General features: G+C 38.9%; 3 protein-coding genes across 3 annotated transcripts in view; 1 reads left to right on the plus strand and 2 right to left on the minus strand.

The window, feature by feature from the left end:
* The window catches only part of ufm1 (ubiquitin-fold modifier 1), a 35,052-nt gene extending 29,876 nt beyond the window's left edge, over nt 1-5,176 (minus strand). The window contains exons 1-3 of the mRNA XM_084074914.1: nt 5,122-5,176; nt 4,960-5,016; nt 161-218 (exon numbers count right to left, since the gene is read on the minus strand). Of these exons, the coding sequence (XP_083931040.1) occupies nt 161-218; nt 4,960-5,016; nt 5,122-5,123 (117 nt within the window). The 5' untranslated portion in view covers nt 5,124-5,176. The remainder of the gene's footprint in view (nt 1-160; nt 219-4,959; nt 5,017-5,121) is intronic.
* The window catches only part of LOC311057769 (nicotinamide N-methyltransferase-like), a 344,908-nt gene that overhangs the window by 46,301 nt on the left and 281,905 nt on the right, over nt 1-16,702 (plus strand). The gene's annotated exons all lie outside the window — the stretch shown is intronic.
* Nucleotides 8,754-15,024, minus strand: LOC311057384 (Fc receptor-like protein 5; the record flags this gene model as incomplete). Its single annotated transcript, XM_084074343.1, has 5 exons — nt 8,754-8,839; nt 11,025-11,162; nt 13,335-13,595; nt 14,811-14,912; nt 15,015-15,024. 5 exons carry the CDS (start codon nt 15,022-15,024, stop codon nt 8,754-8,756), a joined length of 597 nt encoding a protein of 198 aa, XP_083930469.1.

A 16,702-nucleotide genomic window follows, 5' to 3' on the forward strand; every position in this document is an offset into this window, starting at 1 on the left:
TTTGACTCGTACAAACGGAACCATATGGACCCGTACGGTACGGGTCCATTTGGTTCCGTTTGTACACTCTCAGTTAGTTACACTAAATCTGAGGATTTCATTTCACAGTGTACATCTGCCAACGTTCATAAATGGAAGAAAAATGATAAAATATTCATACCTCCTCAGCTGCAAACTTCAGCACTGCAGTGAATGGTGTGCTGTCTGGGACACTGAGCCTGCAACACAAACATGATGATTTCAGCATTTTATATATAATTTTATATATAGTTTATTTTGTATAACCAAAACTCTACTTCCTTCTGCTTGAATGAAAGAATGATTTAATGTATTTGGTGATAAAAGGAAAGGGCACACCAGCACTTCCACAACATACAGCAGACACAATATCCCCGAGGATTATAAAAAGGGGGGGGGGGGTGACATTGCAGGCCTTTATCACTCTTTAGACACTCTTAATCCACAGCGATTTACAGTAATCATTACTAATCAAGGTAAACAAAAGGTAATGCATTGATTGATTGATTGGTTGATTGAATACTTTATTAGACAGAAATGCAAACAGCATGGGGTACAGTCATACATTTGGGCTAAAAGCATAACACTCTCTAACGGACCAATAGTTTCCAAGAGAACCGAATAGAAAATTCCTCAGGAATTTCTCCCTGTGGCTCTGCTACTTTACAGTCTAACAGTCTTCTGTAAATTACTCTTAATGAGTATGTCAAACAGGTCAGTCAATTATCATAATGAGACCTTAGGTACAGCGATTTAACTCACGACAACATGCCAAATCTGTGCACAAGAACTTGGCAGTGGCGTCTAACTCTTAATGCTTCAAACCACTCTGGAGAACTTTTATGTCCAGTAAGCTTTAATGAGTATAGAGCTCCAATGCAATACGTCTTCTTCCTATAATAGCTCTTCACATCTTGGATGGTATTTTATATTCTTTGTGCGTGCCAACCAGCGTGACAGCGAGCTGCACTATGGATTCAACTACAGTACATCTAAGCATCGTATTGATTTTGGATGAGGGAGCTGTCACTTCACCTGTTCTGTTTGATCTTTACTGGATGGCAAAGTATTGACCTCTGCAGTGTGGTGCTTCTTATTATGGTATGTTGATATATATATATTTTTTTTAAAGGTAGAGCCTGCACACCAAAGCAGGTAAAATAATTACTTATTTATTACAAAATTGACAACGTTTTGATCCGCTGTGGATCTTCTTCAGGTCTTCTTAAGGTCACTTTATTTTATTTTAGAAGTTTTCTTGTGGCCCCTGGAGCAATTTATCGATTTAAAAAATAGCCGCGGATATTTTCACAATATTTATCTGTGGAACAGAGTCTAAACTAAATGTAAGGCCTACACGTCCAAGTGCTTGTCAGGGTGGGGGGTCCCTGGTTCAAATAGGATTATTTTATTCTATTCTGGTCATTTAACAGTAATCATCAGCTAACCTGTCAAGTAACACTGAGCCCGAACATATGGTGCATTCATTGCTTCACAATAACAGATGTGTGTGAGAACACTAGTATAGTCCAGGCGTTTCGGGACATATTTTGATGGAATCGTGCACTTTACGATAAAAGCATGAAATTTGGCACACAGTTAGAGCATGCCATAAGGAACATTTTTGGCTATAGGGCCATCGCAGATTTGTCCTGTGGTAACCATGGCAGCCATTTTCCAAAATGGCCTCCATCTGCTGTTATTTTACCAATAACTCAGGTGCTAGACCACCTAGGATCTTGATTCTGGTGACTAATCCTACATTTTCAAGTGTGAGGAATACACTGGTACTATTTAGAATTGTCCTGTGGTAACTATGGCAGCCATTTTTCAAAATGGCCACCACCTGCTGTCATTTTACCAATAACTCAGGTGCTAGACGACCTAGGATCTAGATTCTGGTGACTAATCCTACATTTTCAAGGATGAGGAATACAGTGGTACTATTCACAACATGCTAGTAACTACCTAACTAACTACAGTACATGAGAAGGCTGATACTCGCGTCATATTACACCTAGAAGATGCTATGAAGGAAGGGTATAGCAAGGTGACAATACGCACAGTAGACACGGATGTGCTGGTCCTGGCAGTAACGTCAGCCCAACACCTCCACTTGACTGAGCTGTGGGTTGCTTTTGGAACTGGGAAAAGTTCCTTAGCTGCTACCCCAGACAAAATAGATGACTGGATGGAGCCTCTGGAGCCATTTGTGGTATTGCTCTATGACCGCACAAGCGGCCAGGCATCAGTGAATCAGCCACGGAAGCAGCTATTCACCCAGAAGGGTAGAACAATTGATGGACTCCCCCCAACACGAGCTGCACTGATTCAACATACAAAGAGGGCAGCCTACCAAGCTGGCCACTGCTGGGGACAGGTGATGGTTGCAGCCCCTGAACTCCCATCCCCAGGTGAATGGGGGTGGAAGAGGAAGGAGACAGGTGAATACAAATAATTTAATCCACTTCTTTACACTTGTAAACCCGTGATCTGACAATAAAGCTGATTCTAATTTTGACAGGAGGATGGGAATTGCACTGGACCACACAGAAGCGAGCCTGGCCTGTCGAGAACTCCTCCGCTGTGGTTGCAAAAAGGGATGCAGTGGACAATGCAGATGTGTTAAGGCAGCACTTCAGTGTACTGCCCTTTGCTACTGTGGTGGACTGTGCAACTAACATTGTGTAGATTATCTGGCTTTATTGAATAGACCCCTTAACAGACGACGTCACACTGATAAGAACCAGTCTGCGCGGAACCAGTATGCGCGCAATGAAACCCATTCTATCAGGTCTCGCTAGGACGCGCCTCACTAGCCAACACACAAGAGGGGGTTGGGGTGTGCTGAAACCAGCGCACCCCAAAACAACAGGTTGAGAATTGATTGCGTGAAACAATCACCTGTGCGTCCAGTCTCAATGTTGGTAAACAAATAATTGGTCTATATGCCATTAGGCTATGACTCATGAGTACTCTGCCTTTGTTGTGTCTTATAGTCCATTGAAAATAATTATGCAATACTACTACTAATAAAAGAAACATTCTTGACTCTCATGTGTCAGTTTGAAAACATGTACTGTACTACACCATTATATATTTTGATGGGTTTACTATTATTTAATTAACTGAATGCCAGATATATGTAGTTAGGTAGTAGCATGTTGTAAATAGTACCGCTGTATTCCTCATCCTTGAAAATGTAGGATTAGTCACCATAATCAAGATCCTAGGTGGTCTAGCACGTGAGTTATTGGTAAAATGACAGCAGGTGGCGGCCATTTTGGAAAATGGCTGCCATGGTTACCACAGGACAAATCTAAATAGTACCACTGTATTCCTCATCCTTGAAAATGTAGGATTAGTCACCAGAATCAAGATCCTAGGTGGTCTAGAACCTGAGTTATTGGTAAAATAACAGCAGGTGGTGGCCATTTTGGAAAATGGCTGCCATGGTTACCACAGGAAAAATCTGCGATGGCCCTATAGCCAAAAATGTTCCTTATGGCATGCTCTAACTGTGTGCCAAATTTCATGCTTTTATCGTAAAGTGCACGATTCCATCAAAATATGGCCCGAAACGCCTGGGCTAGTAGTATCTAATATAACTATGGCTGAATGTTAAGTCAGCCATGCCTAAACATCAGTGTGAACCCAATGATTTTATAGCTTAAGTCAGTTTCAATTCAATAAAAAACGAAATCAGTTGCTGGGAAAACGATCATCAACAGAGACATGGTGATTACAGCTGCAGCATAAGGTGCAATATAGTATAATGAATATGAAAACAACAAAACTAAGTACCATATGTTCCGTTCTGTTATTGGATTCATAATGACTCCTCCTGCTTGGCTACTTGGACCATGACAGATATGTCTGTTTCGGATAACTTCTGCTAACGTTTCATTGTTGATAGATTGTATATTTCACCCATTATAATAAATGCTGATAGACTGTAACATTATCCATATACATGCTGTAGGCCAGCTGACACTGCATATCAGTCATTATTCACTATGTTGAAAGTCTTTACAATTCATAAGCAATAAATGTGGGTTTTTGGTACATTATATTAACTTATATGTTATATTATGTTAACTCAGTTAGACCCGGTGCAGGTGACTATTGTACATTACATTACATTACAGTCATTTAGCAGACGCTTTTATCCAAAGCGACTTACAATAAGTGCATTCAACATAGGTAGGGAACGAAACTACTAATCACCAGAAGTCTTAAGTGTATTTCCTGCAAAAACAAGCAACCAAGAGTATACCTAGCGCCAAGGTAAAAGTGCTATATATAAGCTACCTACTTTCTTAAACTGCACTTTCTTGTAATCTGCACCGTTACCCTGTGTTTCATAATCATACTGCTGTTGCTGCTACGACAGCTTCATTTCTTAACCACTTAAAAACCCAGCATCGATAGTTTGTAAAGCTTTTGCTGAAAACAGCAGATCGACAAGCCCACATTTCCCCCACAATAACAGAAAACAGAAAAGACACTAGCCTAGTACAGAGCCCTGCCCCTGAGGGACTCCGGTCAACCATATGGGGTTTAAGTGGTTAGTCAATAAAGGCTTCTCTATGTCTATCTATATTAATATACAATGAGTTAGACACAGTGTCAATTTCAGCTCTACAGTACGTTAGACTCATCCAGTATAACATTAGATGTATGTGTTTATACACACACACACACACACACACACACACACACACACACACAAAGTTAAACAAGATGTTTATGTTTACACACGCGCGCGCACGCACGCACACACACACACACACACACACACACACACACACACACACACACACACACACACACACACACACACACACACACACACACACACACACACACACACACACACACACACACACACACACACACACACACACACACACACACACACACACCATCATCAATACTCACACTTTGTATGGAAGCCGGGGGTCCGACGTCAGAGTGATTTTAAACGTTACTTTAGACCTGAGGAGGAGAAACAGAGACACAGTTAATATCAGCTCTCTGTTGACTCAACACCGGTGCGTTTTATTTACACTGACATTTAGATAAAACATGAATAAAACTCACATCTTAGAGCTGAGGTGTTGTCTGTCTGCAGTGTGTTGTGTGTATAAAAGCGACCCGGAAGACCGAAAGGACCTCAATGAGGACCCCAATGTACACGTCATCTTAGACATGGATTCAAGACGGACCGTCATGGATGAACTTCACCATAATGTTTGCACTTTCTTCCCTTTTAGCTTGTACATCTACATAAATGTTCAAAATTCAAATGTAAATTGATTACCTCATGGCCACGGATGTTACAATTTTGTACGGGCCCTCAAAAATACCTGTGTCTTCCGTATTGTTCAATAAGAAGCATTTTAATCCAATAGGTGGCTATTTTCCTCGAGAGTTGTAATGCATCAGACTGCATTACACCTCCCAACCGATAGGGTCGCGTGGTTAAAAGCATATAGAGAAAATGGCCACCAATCGGATTTAAATGCTTTTTATTGAAGAACACGGACGATACGGGTTCTTTTGAGGGCCCATATAGTATTTTAACATTTGTGGCCATGGGGTAAGCACTTTATTATATCTAAAATCTGAAAGTTTATGTGATATAAGGGCAGTAAATAGAGAAAGTGCAAACATCAGGTTAAAGTTCATCCATGACAGTCATACAATATATGACAGTCATGTATCAGGGCTAACGTCATCTGTCACTTTCTATTTCGCGTTAATTTCTTCTTATATTTCAATTATAGTTTCCAAATGTATGGTGATCCCTCTATTTGTACTGAATATACGAAGGACTTTAACTATACATATTATTATGTTCTTGTCTAATACTCACCACACCAGACAGGCATTATTTCTAGGCGCCTATCAGTTACCGTAAAGGACGGAGAGCAAGCGCACTGGGTATTGATATTATGGCTGAACATCAGAAGTAGATTTCATGTTTTATCAACGGTGGGAAAAGTATACAAATTTAAGTAAAAGTATCAATACTGCAAGGTAGAAGGCTCTGTACTCTGTTACAATTAAAAGTCTGGACTTCAACATTGACTTAAGTGAAAGCACAAAAGTATTGGTATACAAATGTAGCCTACTTAAAGCACCAAAAGTAGAATGTAGGCTACTCATTATGCAGAATGTCTCATTTTACAAGTTTTGTAAAATCTAAAATCTTTTGAAAATACCAGATCAGATCTACAAGCTCTTACCAGGCTCTGAGATGTAGTGGAGTAGAAAAAAAAGTACTGAAATTTGGAGATACTCCAGTAAAGTAAAACAAAATATCTCAAAATTGTACTTAAGTAGGCTACAGTACTTGTGTAAATGTACTTAGTTACTTAACACAACTTTTTTTAAATGATTTAATTAAAGCAGCACTATGTAACTTTCTTTTTTTTTTATGAATAAAATGACATTTTGTCCAATCTGTATGGCAGAGTATGTTAATACAATATAACTTATACAATTGGGGTGGTTGTATTTTGTCTCCCTGCTCTTCTATTGAGACATTTAGATCGTGTCAAAGGTCATGTCTCACCTAGACACAGGATCTGATCCCCTGAACAAGCAGGCAGGCTCTATTAGCTCAATGGAAAAAATGTCAGCACTTGCGCAGGAAACCGGGTTCAAATCCGGTGTGCAGGGAGGGGTGTGTAAGGGGTCGGAAGGTCAGAAATGTAGGCAGGTGCAGGGCCGTTCAGTGATTTAAAAACATAGAATTATTGCAATTATAAAAATCTATTCTGAACATCACAGGTATAGCCGGTGCAGTGAGGCCAGAACAGGGCTAATAATAGGGTCATATATTTTCTGGTTCTCGTTGGAGAGGGTTAATAGATTTTTTTGAGGAAGTCCAGAAAATAGAGAATTATGTCCCGGGTTTGAACCCCTGGCAGCAGTGTCCTTTCTGTGTGCAGTTTGCATTCTCTCACCGTGTTTGTGTTTGTGTTGTGCTTCCTGCAGGTATAGTCTGATTTCCTCTCACAACAAAAGACATGCATGTTACATCAGTGGTGGAAAAAGTATATATTTTTAAAAATGTAAATAAAAGTATCAACTGTTACAAGTAAAAGTCCAGAATTAAAAAAAAAGTATTGGTATACTTATAGTACCAAAAGTAAACTCATTATGCAGAAGGTCCCATTTCACAAGTTTTCAAATATACAAATCTTTTGAAAATAGCAGATCTACAAGCTCACGATGCGAAAAATTGGAAATACTACAGTAAAGTAAAAGTACCTCAAAATTGTATAATATGCTTCTTGAGGGAAGGCACTAAACATAATTAAGGGTAAACATAATATAACAACAAATACTTCACAACAATAGACACCTGATACTAAAGTTTAACAAATGGCTGAAAGAAAATCAAATCAAAACTCAAACAAAATTCATACAGCAGGGTATTCCAGAGTGCTTCGCAAATTAATACAAATACAGTATAGTAAAAATGTACAATTAAAAAGTGCAACTGTACAAAAACAAAATACCAACGATAAAAGAGCACAGCAAATACTCACACATGTACATGCAGTCACAAATGCATATACATTAAAATGAAAAAAATGCATGCACATTAAAATGAAAACTATTAAGCAGTTAAAAACATGTCTGATACCTTGAATCTTGTCATTAAAATGAATGGAAACTCATTACAATTTGCTGTTAGAAACTAGTTCCGGTGATATTGGGAACGAAGGATTAGTTACTCTATGTTTGTTTCTATGGTGGTGATTAGATATGTTCCTCCATCTGTCATGTTCGCTTGTCCTACACGTCTCTACCTAAGGACCTGAAACAAAGTTACAGAATACATTTTACAGGATAGACTGGTATTGAACATGCAGTACAATGTGGTCTGACATTTCATCCAGTGTCATAACACTTCAATAACTGTGGAATATGCAGCATAATAAAGAGGGAAAACATGATTGACGATGCACAAAGCATTACCTCCACATCCATGTTGTAGACTTATTCAGGGTTTGCATAGATTGGATCAACTGCACATGTAGGTCTTGATAATTCTGTGAAACATGAGTTGAAAGTCATTAAGAAGCTTTGCAGGATGTGGGTCATATTTGAACAGTTTGATGAACAACTAAACTCTGGTAACCAACTGAGTAGTGAATACACAGATTTAATAAATCACGTAGATATCTCTGCTTACTGGACATTTACTCAACAACCACTTGACCTCAGAAAAGAAATACCTCTGGACAACATTATGACTGGTTATTGTGATCATGGTCAGTATAATGGTCTGTCTGTCTGTCTGAAAATAAGTTGTACCATAAGTCATTGAACCAAATAAAAACATCTTAATATTCCACAATAAAAAACTAATGAACTGATATTAAAATCATTCGATTGCATGTTTAAAGTGTGTTTATATACTGTACCATTCTCATAGTCATCAGAGTGCCTGATCACACCATAGACACTTGTGGTGCCTAAAAGAAAAAAAACATTAATATGGTACTTAACTTTGTTATTTCAAACATGGTTTAATTTAGTTAATTATTCTGCTCATTATTCAAAACTAACTGACAGACTTTGAAATTATTTCAAAAAGGACATTTTTAAATGAATGCAGATTAATATTTTAAAACTATGAATGAATTTAGATTCAGATTAGAGCCAGCTTGTTTCTCAGAAGAACTTGTCAGAAGTCCTAAAACAACATGATTGGTTCAAATACTGACGGTGCTGCAGTGGGAGGTACACATCATCAGGAGAGCCACTTTGATTGGTCCTCTGGTCCGTAGACTGAACGGGTCTGTAATTGAAATTAAATATATATTCAGCAGAAATTAAGTACAAAACAAGATGTAATCTACTGCTGTCATGTGGATGAATAGACAGAGATCAATATTGTACTTACCTGATGCAACATGGATCTGTAAATTAAAAACAATAAGTTGTACCATAAATCTTTGAACCTTTACATTGCTATGTGAACAGTATCATCAGTGTAATCAGAACAATATGATCAGTATAGGATCATCAACAGTATTGGAAGTGCATTATGCTGTGATGAAAAAGGCATTTATCATATAATATTGCACTGGCATGTAGAATCTACATACACAGGTATATATAATAGTGTTTTAACATGTGTTAAACAAAACAATGATAATAATAACAGGCTCAAAAGAACACTTCTGCTGACATTTAACAAACAAAAAGGGAGAATAGAATACTCTTATTTTAACTAACATACACTGGTTTCAAACCTGATGCATGTCTACAGCCAAAAGTCATTTAAAACAAGGCAAAGTATTGCTGTGCAATCAATAGTCCCTCATGGGATGAAGTAGTGCTTGTGCGTTGGTTTTTAGGGTCATAGTGACATAGCTTCAGTGGCGGCCTTTCCTACGTTTCACCCGTTTCAATTGAAACGGGCCCCCAACCTCAGTCTGTCCATGGTGGAAGTGCAGATAGCCTTATTAATTGAGTTCGAAAATGCATCATCATGGATTGTGGAACCAAACCAACTTCATTCCACAATTTATTTGCGGGGGGGGGGGGGGGGGGGGGATATGGGGCCCCCATATGAGCTCTTGAAACGGGACCGCCAGATCATTAAGGCCGCCCCTGCATATAGCTTGCTTGTTGTAAACTAGAGGTTCGGGCACTATGCGGCCTTCACACCTATGTCCATCGCACCACCAATCCGACTGATATGCCCATATATGGAGATCTCTATCTGTGAGTCAGTGTCCCTTTTTATGACCATATGACTCAATTGAGTCTCCTACTGAGCAGCCACCCGGTCATTGAATTATTGGTTTAGGAATGTGACAAAACTAAACAATCTCCATGAATTTGAGACTCAATGGTGAGTATAATTGATAGAAAATAAGTACTTTTTTGGCTGAATTAACTTTAAGCCTATTTTAATAGATAGATGTTGTTAACTAGTTGTACAAACTCTTGTTTTATTGGATCGTGTTTAGTCGATACACTTATTTGTTTTAGCTCTTGCTCATTTTATTTTGCTATTTTGTCTCATCTGTTTAAGAAAGTAGGTAGCTGATATATTGCACTTTTACCTTAGTGCTAGGTATACTCTTGGTTGCTTGTTTTTGCAGAAAATGCACTTAAAGGAGAATTTTGGACTAAGTTTTTCTTACCTTTTCTATGATGTTATGATATCTTAGGATGAATGGTACAGTAGAACATTTTCATAACTCCATCCTGGGTTCACCACAGCTTAAAACGTGCGCGGATAGACCTTGCGTTAGATCACATATTTTAATAGCTTTTTTTTTTCTTTTTTCGGTGAGATCTGACGTCAATAGTGACAGAACACTGTCAAAAAAAAAAAACAGAAGTCTCGCTAGACGAGATTGAAATCTCGAGATTGAAATCTCGTCTAGCGATCTCGTCTTAGGTTTTTTTTTTTTTTTTGCATAATGTTCTATCACTATGAACGTCAGATCTCACAAAAATAAAAGCTATTAAAATATGTGATCTAACGCAAGGCCTATCCGCGCACGTTTTAAGCTGTGGCGGACCCGGGATTGAGTTATGAAAATGTTCTACTGTACCATTCATCCTAAGATATCATAACATCATAGAAAAGATAAGAAAAACGTAGTCCAAAATTCTCCTTTAAGACTTCTGGTGATTAGTAGTTTCGTTCCCTACCGATGTTGAATGCACTTATTGTAAGTAGCTTTGGATAAAAGCGTCTGCTAAATGACTGTAATGTAATGTAATGTAATATAATAGATGTGATTATATGTCATGTTAGATGTACTGTAATGCTTCTGACAAATCACAGAAAAGGACAGACAGACCTACAGACTATAAGAACTACATCCCCAAGGACGAAGCAAGATTGTTTCTGACTTTCTACAAGCGTTCTTGTCCCAAAACATCACAAGGAACAGTTCCCTCATATCCTGTAGAATCTGACAGCTTCTTTGAATGTCTGTGTCTGAACATTATTGACGTACCTCTGCATTTCCTCCAGATACACAGAGCCAGAATCAGCAGAAAGATGCAGACTCCTCCAGCACACAGAGGGTAGACATATGGAGGCAGAGAGGAGGATTGGAAGGAGCAATCGCACTTTTGGACGTTGTCTTTGGAGGCTGGAGAAACCGAAACAGACACAGATTCCTCTTAAATACACATTTTAAGCACTGTGAATCTCTTTTAACCACATGAACCCCAGCATACCGTTTCCCCCGGGACCCATGGTTTAAGTGGTTAAATGTGGAGAAAAAAAATCTATTCTGTCTCAGCAGATATCTATACAGCAGGGGTCTTCAACCGGGGGTCCGGGACCTCTAGGGGGTCCTCAGAGTTACTACAGGGTGGCCACCAATTTTTTTTTCTTCACATTAACCACTTGAACCCTAGCATCCCCTTTTCTGAGAAAATAGCAGATCTACAAGCTCACAACGCCTCGCGTGAGCTTGTAGATTTAGGCTTATTTTTGGCAAATAGGCCTACTAAGTTTGGTGTAGGGGAAAAAAACAGAGCAGACCAAGTACAAGTTGTGTAAGTATTGAGGGTTTTAGTGGTTAACTGTCTGAAAATACACGTTAATATGAATCTCTCTCTCATCTAAGGGATCCTTGGCCTGAAAAACATGGAAGACCCCTGACCTACAGATTTGTAATTTTGAACTTAGAGGACCAATGCAAATTAGGTCTATTTATGTTTTGTACAGCTAGCGAGAGTGTGGGACTCTAAGGATGGACAATGTCAATGAGATGGTCGGTTGGTCGATACAAACCACTATGATCATGTGGGGTGTAGCACAGCATCACAGCATCACAGCCTCTAGCGGGGATTTTGGCCATATAAGGGCGGAAGATAGGGCCTGTGTGTGTGTGTGTGTGTGTGTGTGTGTGTGTGTGTGTGTGTGTGTGTGTGTGTGTGTGTGTGTGTGTGTGTGTGTGTGTGTGTGTGTCTGTGTCTGTGTCTGTGTCTGTGTCTGTGTGTGTGTGTGTGTGTGTGTGTGTGTGTGTGTGTGTGTGTGTGTGTGTGTGGTGGGGGTTGCATGTCATTGTTTTCCTCTCTGACTTTCAGTTTCTCTCAACGTTTCATGCTCAATCTTTTTCTCTTTTTTTCTCTATCCATTTCACATGATCTCTCTTCCTCTCCTTTTCACACATTCACTCTATAAAAGCACATCCTGCAGAGCATGATGCAACACCAACATGTCTCTGTATGAGTGAGTGACAATGAAATCCTCTTGAAAGTCAGTGTTGCCATGTCCGCTTATTATACTCAACGTTGGGCTTGTTTTTCTCCAAAGTTGCTTGTAAATATTGGTAGTTGCGGGTTGTGTTCTTTTTTTGGGCTTGTTTCTAAAATGTATTTGCTTCCTAAATGTTGATTAAACCAGTGGTTCTCCAACATTTCCATGTCAAGGACCCCAAATTAATATGTAGCCTAATTGTCCGTGTATCTGAAAACATTTTGTGCCAGGGACCCCCATACCAGATTTGTGTTGTTTCAAAAATATTAATGTTTTTTCACTTTTCTTCACAGATTTTTTGGGGAAATAGCCGATCTACAAGCTTTTGAGCTTGTAGATCTGCTATTTTCCGATGCATTTTAGGTTTAAAGTGCTAATTTGTTAGTCGCTTCTTTTGGGCTTGTTTTCATAGACCTGGTTGCTTATTTCTCTTGGGAAATCTGGCAACGCTGGTCTAAGTCTTTCTAGTATTTGGACGACCGTCATAGATGAGGTAAACACTGACAGTATTGTTGGATAACAGTAAAGACACTGCTCTTTCTACAGACTATACTGTCAAGTCATCTAACAACACTCAAAAGCAAACCATTCATAAATAGATTATATTGCTGCTGTATCTGATGATAGCACCTTCAAATATGTATCCTATTCCTAACCTTGCAGTGGTGGAAAAAGTACTCACATCTTTTACTTAAGTAAAAGTATCAATACTGTAATGTTGAAATACTCTGTTACAAGTAAAAGGCCTGTGTTCAAAATGTTACTTGAGTTAAAGTACAAAAGTATTGGCATCAAAATATACTACTGTAAGTACCAAAAGTAAAAGTACTAACATTGTAAATTGAAAATAGCAGATCTACAAGCTCACAGCACGTTGCATCGTGACGCGTTGTGAGCTTGTAGATTGGCTATTTACATTACCTATGTACTGTAATAGGGCTAAAGTGGTTAATGTATGTTTCATTATGGGGTTTAAGCAGAGCAATACAGCCTCTAACTAGGCTTTTAAACTGTTAGTCTGTATTTATTCAGCATTATTGCACGACTATCTCACCTCTCACATCCATCCAGCTGTTTGGTGACTCTCCACGGCCAGAGATGTGACACTTGTAGAATCCTTCATCAGACTTGTCAACATGGTGGATGGTCATCTGTCCTGTAGACTCAGTGCTGATGAGGGATCCATCTTTATAGAAATCAGCTGGGAGGTCAGAGGATGGTTTCCATGTTGTCTTGTCTTTGTACAAGCAGCGGAGTGTGACATCACTTCCCTCTGGCACAGGAAGTACAGGGCTCTCAAGGATCACATTTCCACCTAGAACCAACAGCAGGTTGAGTTATGAACATCTATAGAACCAACAGCAGGTTGAGTTATGAACATCTATAGAACCAACAGCAGGTTGAGTTATGAACATCTATAGAACCAACAGCAGGTTGAGTTATGAACATCTATAGAACCAACAGCAGGTTGAGTTATGAACATCTATAGAACCAACAGCAGGTTGAGTTATGAACATCTATAGAACCAACAGCAGGTTGAGTTATTAACATCTATAGAACCAACAGCAGGTGGAGTTATGAACATCTATAGAAGCAACAGCAGGTGGAGTTATGAACATCTATAGAACCAACAGCAGGTTGAGTTATGAACATTATAGAACCAACAGCAGGTTGAGTTATGAACATCTATAGAACCAACAGCAGGTTGAGTTATGAACATGTGATGGTTGGTGGTTCTCCACAACCTACATGACACATGCAGTTGTCATCAACCAATCAAAATAATTCACTTATACTTAGTTAGTACAGGGTGAAAAATATATATAACTAGAAAGTACTGTTCCTGAAGAAACAGTGTGGGATCGCTAAGAATGTTGATAGTATCACACTAGAAAGTATTGTTCCTGATTAATTCTGTCTTACCTATTTATATTACATATTGTGATGTCACGTGAAGCTTGACCAATCCACACTAATTAAGTGTGGATCGACTAGTTATTATTTATAATTTCACCTACACAGTTGTAATTCTGTGGAACATAATTACAGCCATGCCGATATACCGATATACAGTATAACGATCTCAAGTGTGATATTGATTTATGCAACAGTTCTACTATAAATAAATATTGAACCCAACATGTCAAACATGGACTAAAGTTGTCCAGGACCATTTCATTCACTGGGACAGTTCCTCGTTGACAGTAATGTTAATGTATTTATTAGATTAAAGGGTTGATCAAAAGCTATATTCTCATTGTATTTGTGAATAAACAAGTGATTAAATAAATGATCGTCTGTCATATCTGCTGTGCCTGAGGTTGGATAACCTGGGAGATAATCCTGGATGATCATTTATGTTTCAAACATACAGACATACTGTAAACACTGTATGTCACAATAAACACAACACAATACTGATACATCATATATTTATTGAATATCTGTGTTAACAATGATACTATGTGAATTATGTCTGTCTACACGTTACATTTTATACATTATATTGATGTAGTTATATTGATTGTACCAGGGATCATGATGTTGATGGACCGGCTGACTTCTCCTGACTCGGACTGACACCAATAATGACCATCGTCGTCTGGATACAGGGTGTTGACACAGGAAGCTCCTACACAGAATCACAATGAAAAGAAAGAAGGATTTCAGTTAAAAGTATCCATCCATCCATCCATCCATCCATCCATCCATCCATCCATCCATCCATCCATACCTTTGGTCATTCCCCATCCATTGCCACAGGTTCCATTCTCCCACAACCTACTGGTGTGTCTTCTCACAGACCACCCCGGCACAGGCTTCTCATCTTCCTCACAGCTCAGTGAGATGTACTCATGTTTAAAGAACTGAGACCTCTCAGGACTGACTCTCAGAGACACTGGAAGAAGAGAGAGAGAGAGAGAGAGAGAGAGAGAGAGAGAGGGGGGGGGGGACACTTCATCTCCATGACGATAATATGAATATGATCACTAATTAGCAGTGGTGGACAAAGTACTTGTGGTGTATTTCAAGGCTAATACAGTGGAATATGAAATTATTATGATATTAGTACATTGTAAGCACAAAACCGGTAGAGTGTTTCATAAAAAGGTGAAGACCATAAAAGTCACTAGTCGCTATTTGAGGATGTTCTAGCAGTGGCTAAAAGCTGTTGAATTGGCCAAGGTGACACCTTCAGCTGTTCTGTCCTGTGTCTTGGATGTGAGTCTAAACGTGGAATCAAGCTGAGCTAAGCGCAGTCTAAACTAGGCAATAGGGCCAATAGACTGACAACTGCTCTCCACTTGGGTGGAACAAACTTAAATGCTTACTAATCTTCTCTAAATTCACAGATAAATATAGGACTAAGTTTTAGTAAAATAGGGCCGAGGGAAAAACCCTTTATAGTGGGATAACATGATCATTCTGTCTCTTAAATCCGAGATTAATGATGCGTTTCTTTTAAGTCATTTTGATCATGTAAATCATTTATACCACGTCAGACATGTTACTGTTTAGACTTATTTCAAAGCTAATAAAATGTTGAATAATAAAACTTTTTTACTTTGACTATGGAAGGGATCTAGTAGACTGTCTTTTTTTTCTCCCTCTCCGCTCTCTCTCCTCTTTCTTTTTTTTCCCTCCTACTTGTTTTTTGCTGTGGTCTTCTTTTTTCATCCCATACATGAAATCGATGACTAATTAAATTATAGGGTGAGACAATTGCACAGCGCATACAACATGTTTCTATTTCTACATTTCTTCTTAAAAATATATAGTGGCCTGTATAATTCTTTCTCTATAGAATACCGTAATCTCTATGATGTATTTACACTATAGGCAGTGGCTAGAACTACTCTCCTAGATGATACGTGAGAAATTATACAATGTTTTGATGCTTAAATGACCTGGTTTGAGATAAGCTGCCCTACCTCACCCTGGTTGCTACTATTCTATTCAGAGGGAATTTGGAGACGAACATGATTATCTGTGATACCTCTGACTCAATGCCTACAGCGCTGTGCAGCTGATTTTCACTCAGCGTTATCCTTAATTTCTTGATCTTTCAGTCTAATGGGTTTGGTGCTTATTACCAGCTATCTTGACCATGCAAATGACATGCCATGTATTTGCATGACATGTAGCCGTGAGCTCAACTCTGTAGACGATCACATGATACTGGACAGCATAGCTTTATGCCATGGCAGGATGGGGCGCGTACCTACGGTTTTGGACCGTTGTCCAGCACCCAATGGGTTGTTGTAAACTCAAGATCACGGGTTTAATGATCCTGTTGGATACTGGTTTATTTATTTGTTTCTCTTTCTATTTTTATTTTTTAAACTGTTTGAAAGATACTGAGTACTAACTGGTTTGGGGGCGCGGGACTGCTGTGCGGTGCATGATCTGTATCTCATACTT

Source organism: Gymnoscopelus microlampas (genome assembly GCF_963454915.1).
Source record: "Gymnoscopelus microlampas genome assembly, chromosome: 12".
In the NCBI taxonomy this organism is placed as follows: domain Eukaryota; kingdom Metazoa; phylum Chordata; class Actinopteri; order Myctophiformes; family Myctophidae; genus Gymnoscopelus; species Gymnoscopelus microlampas.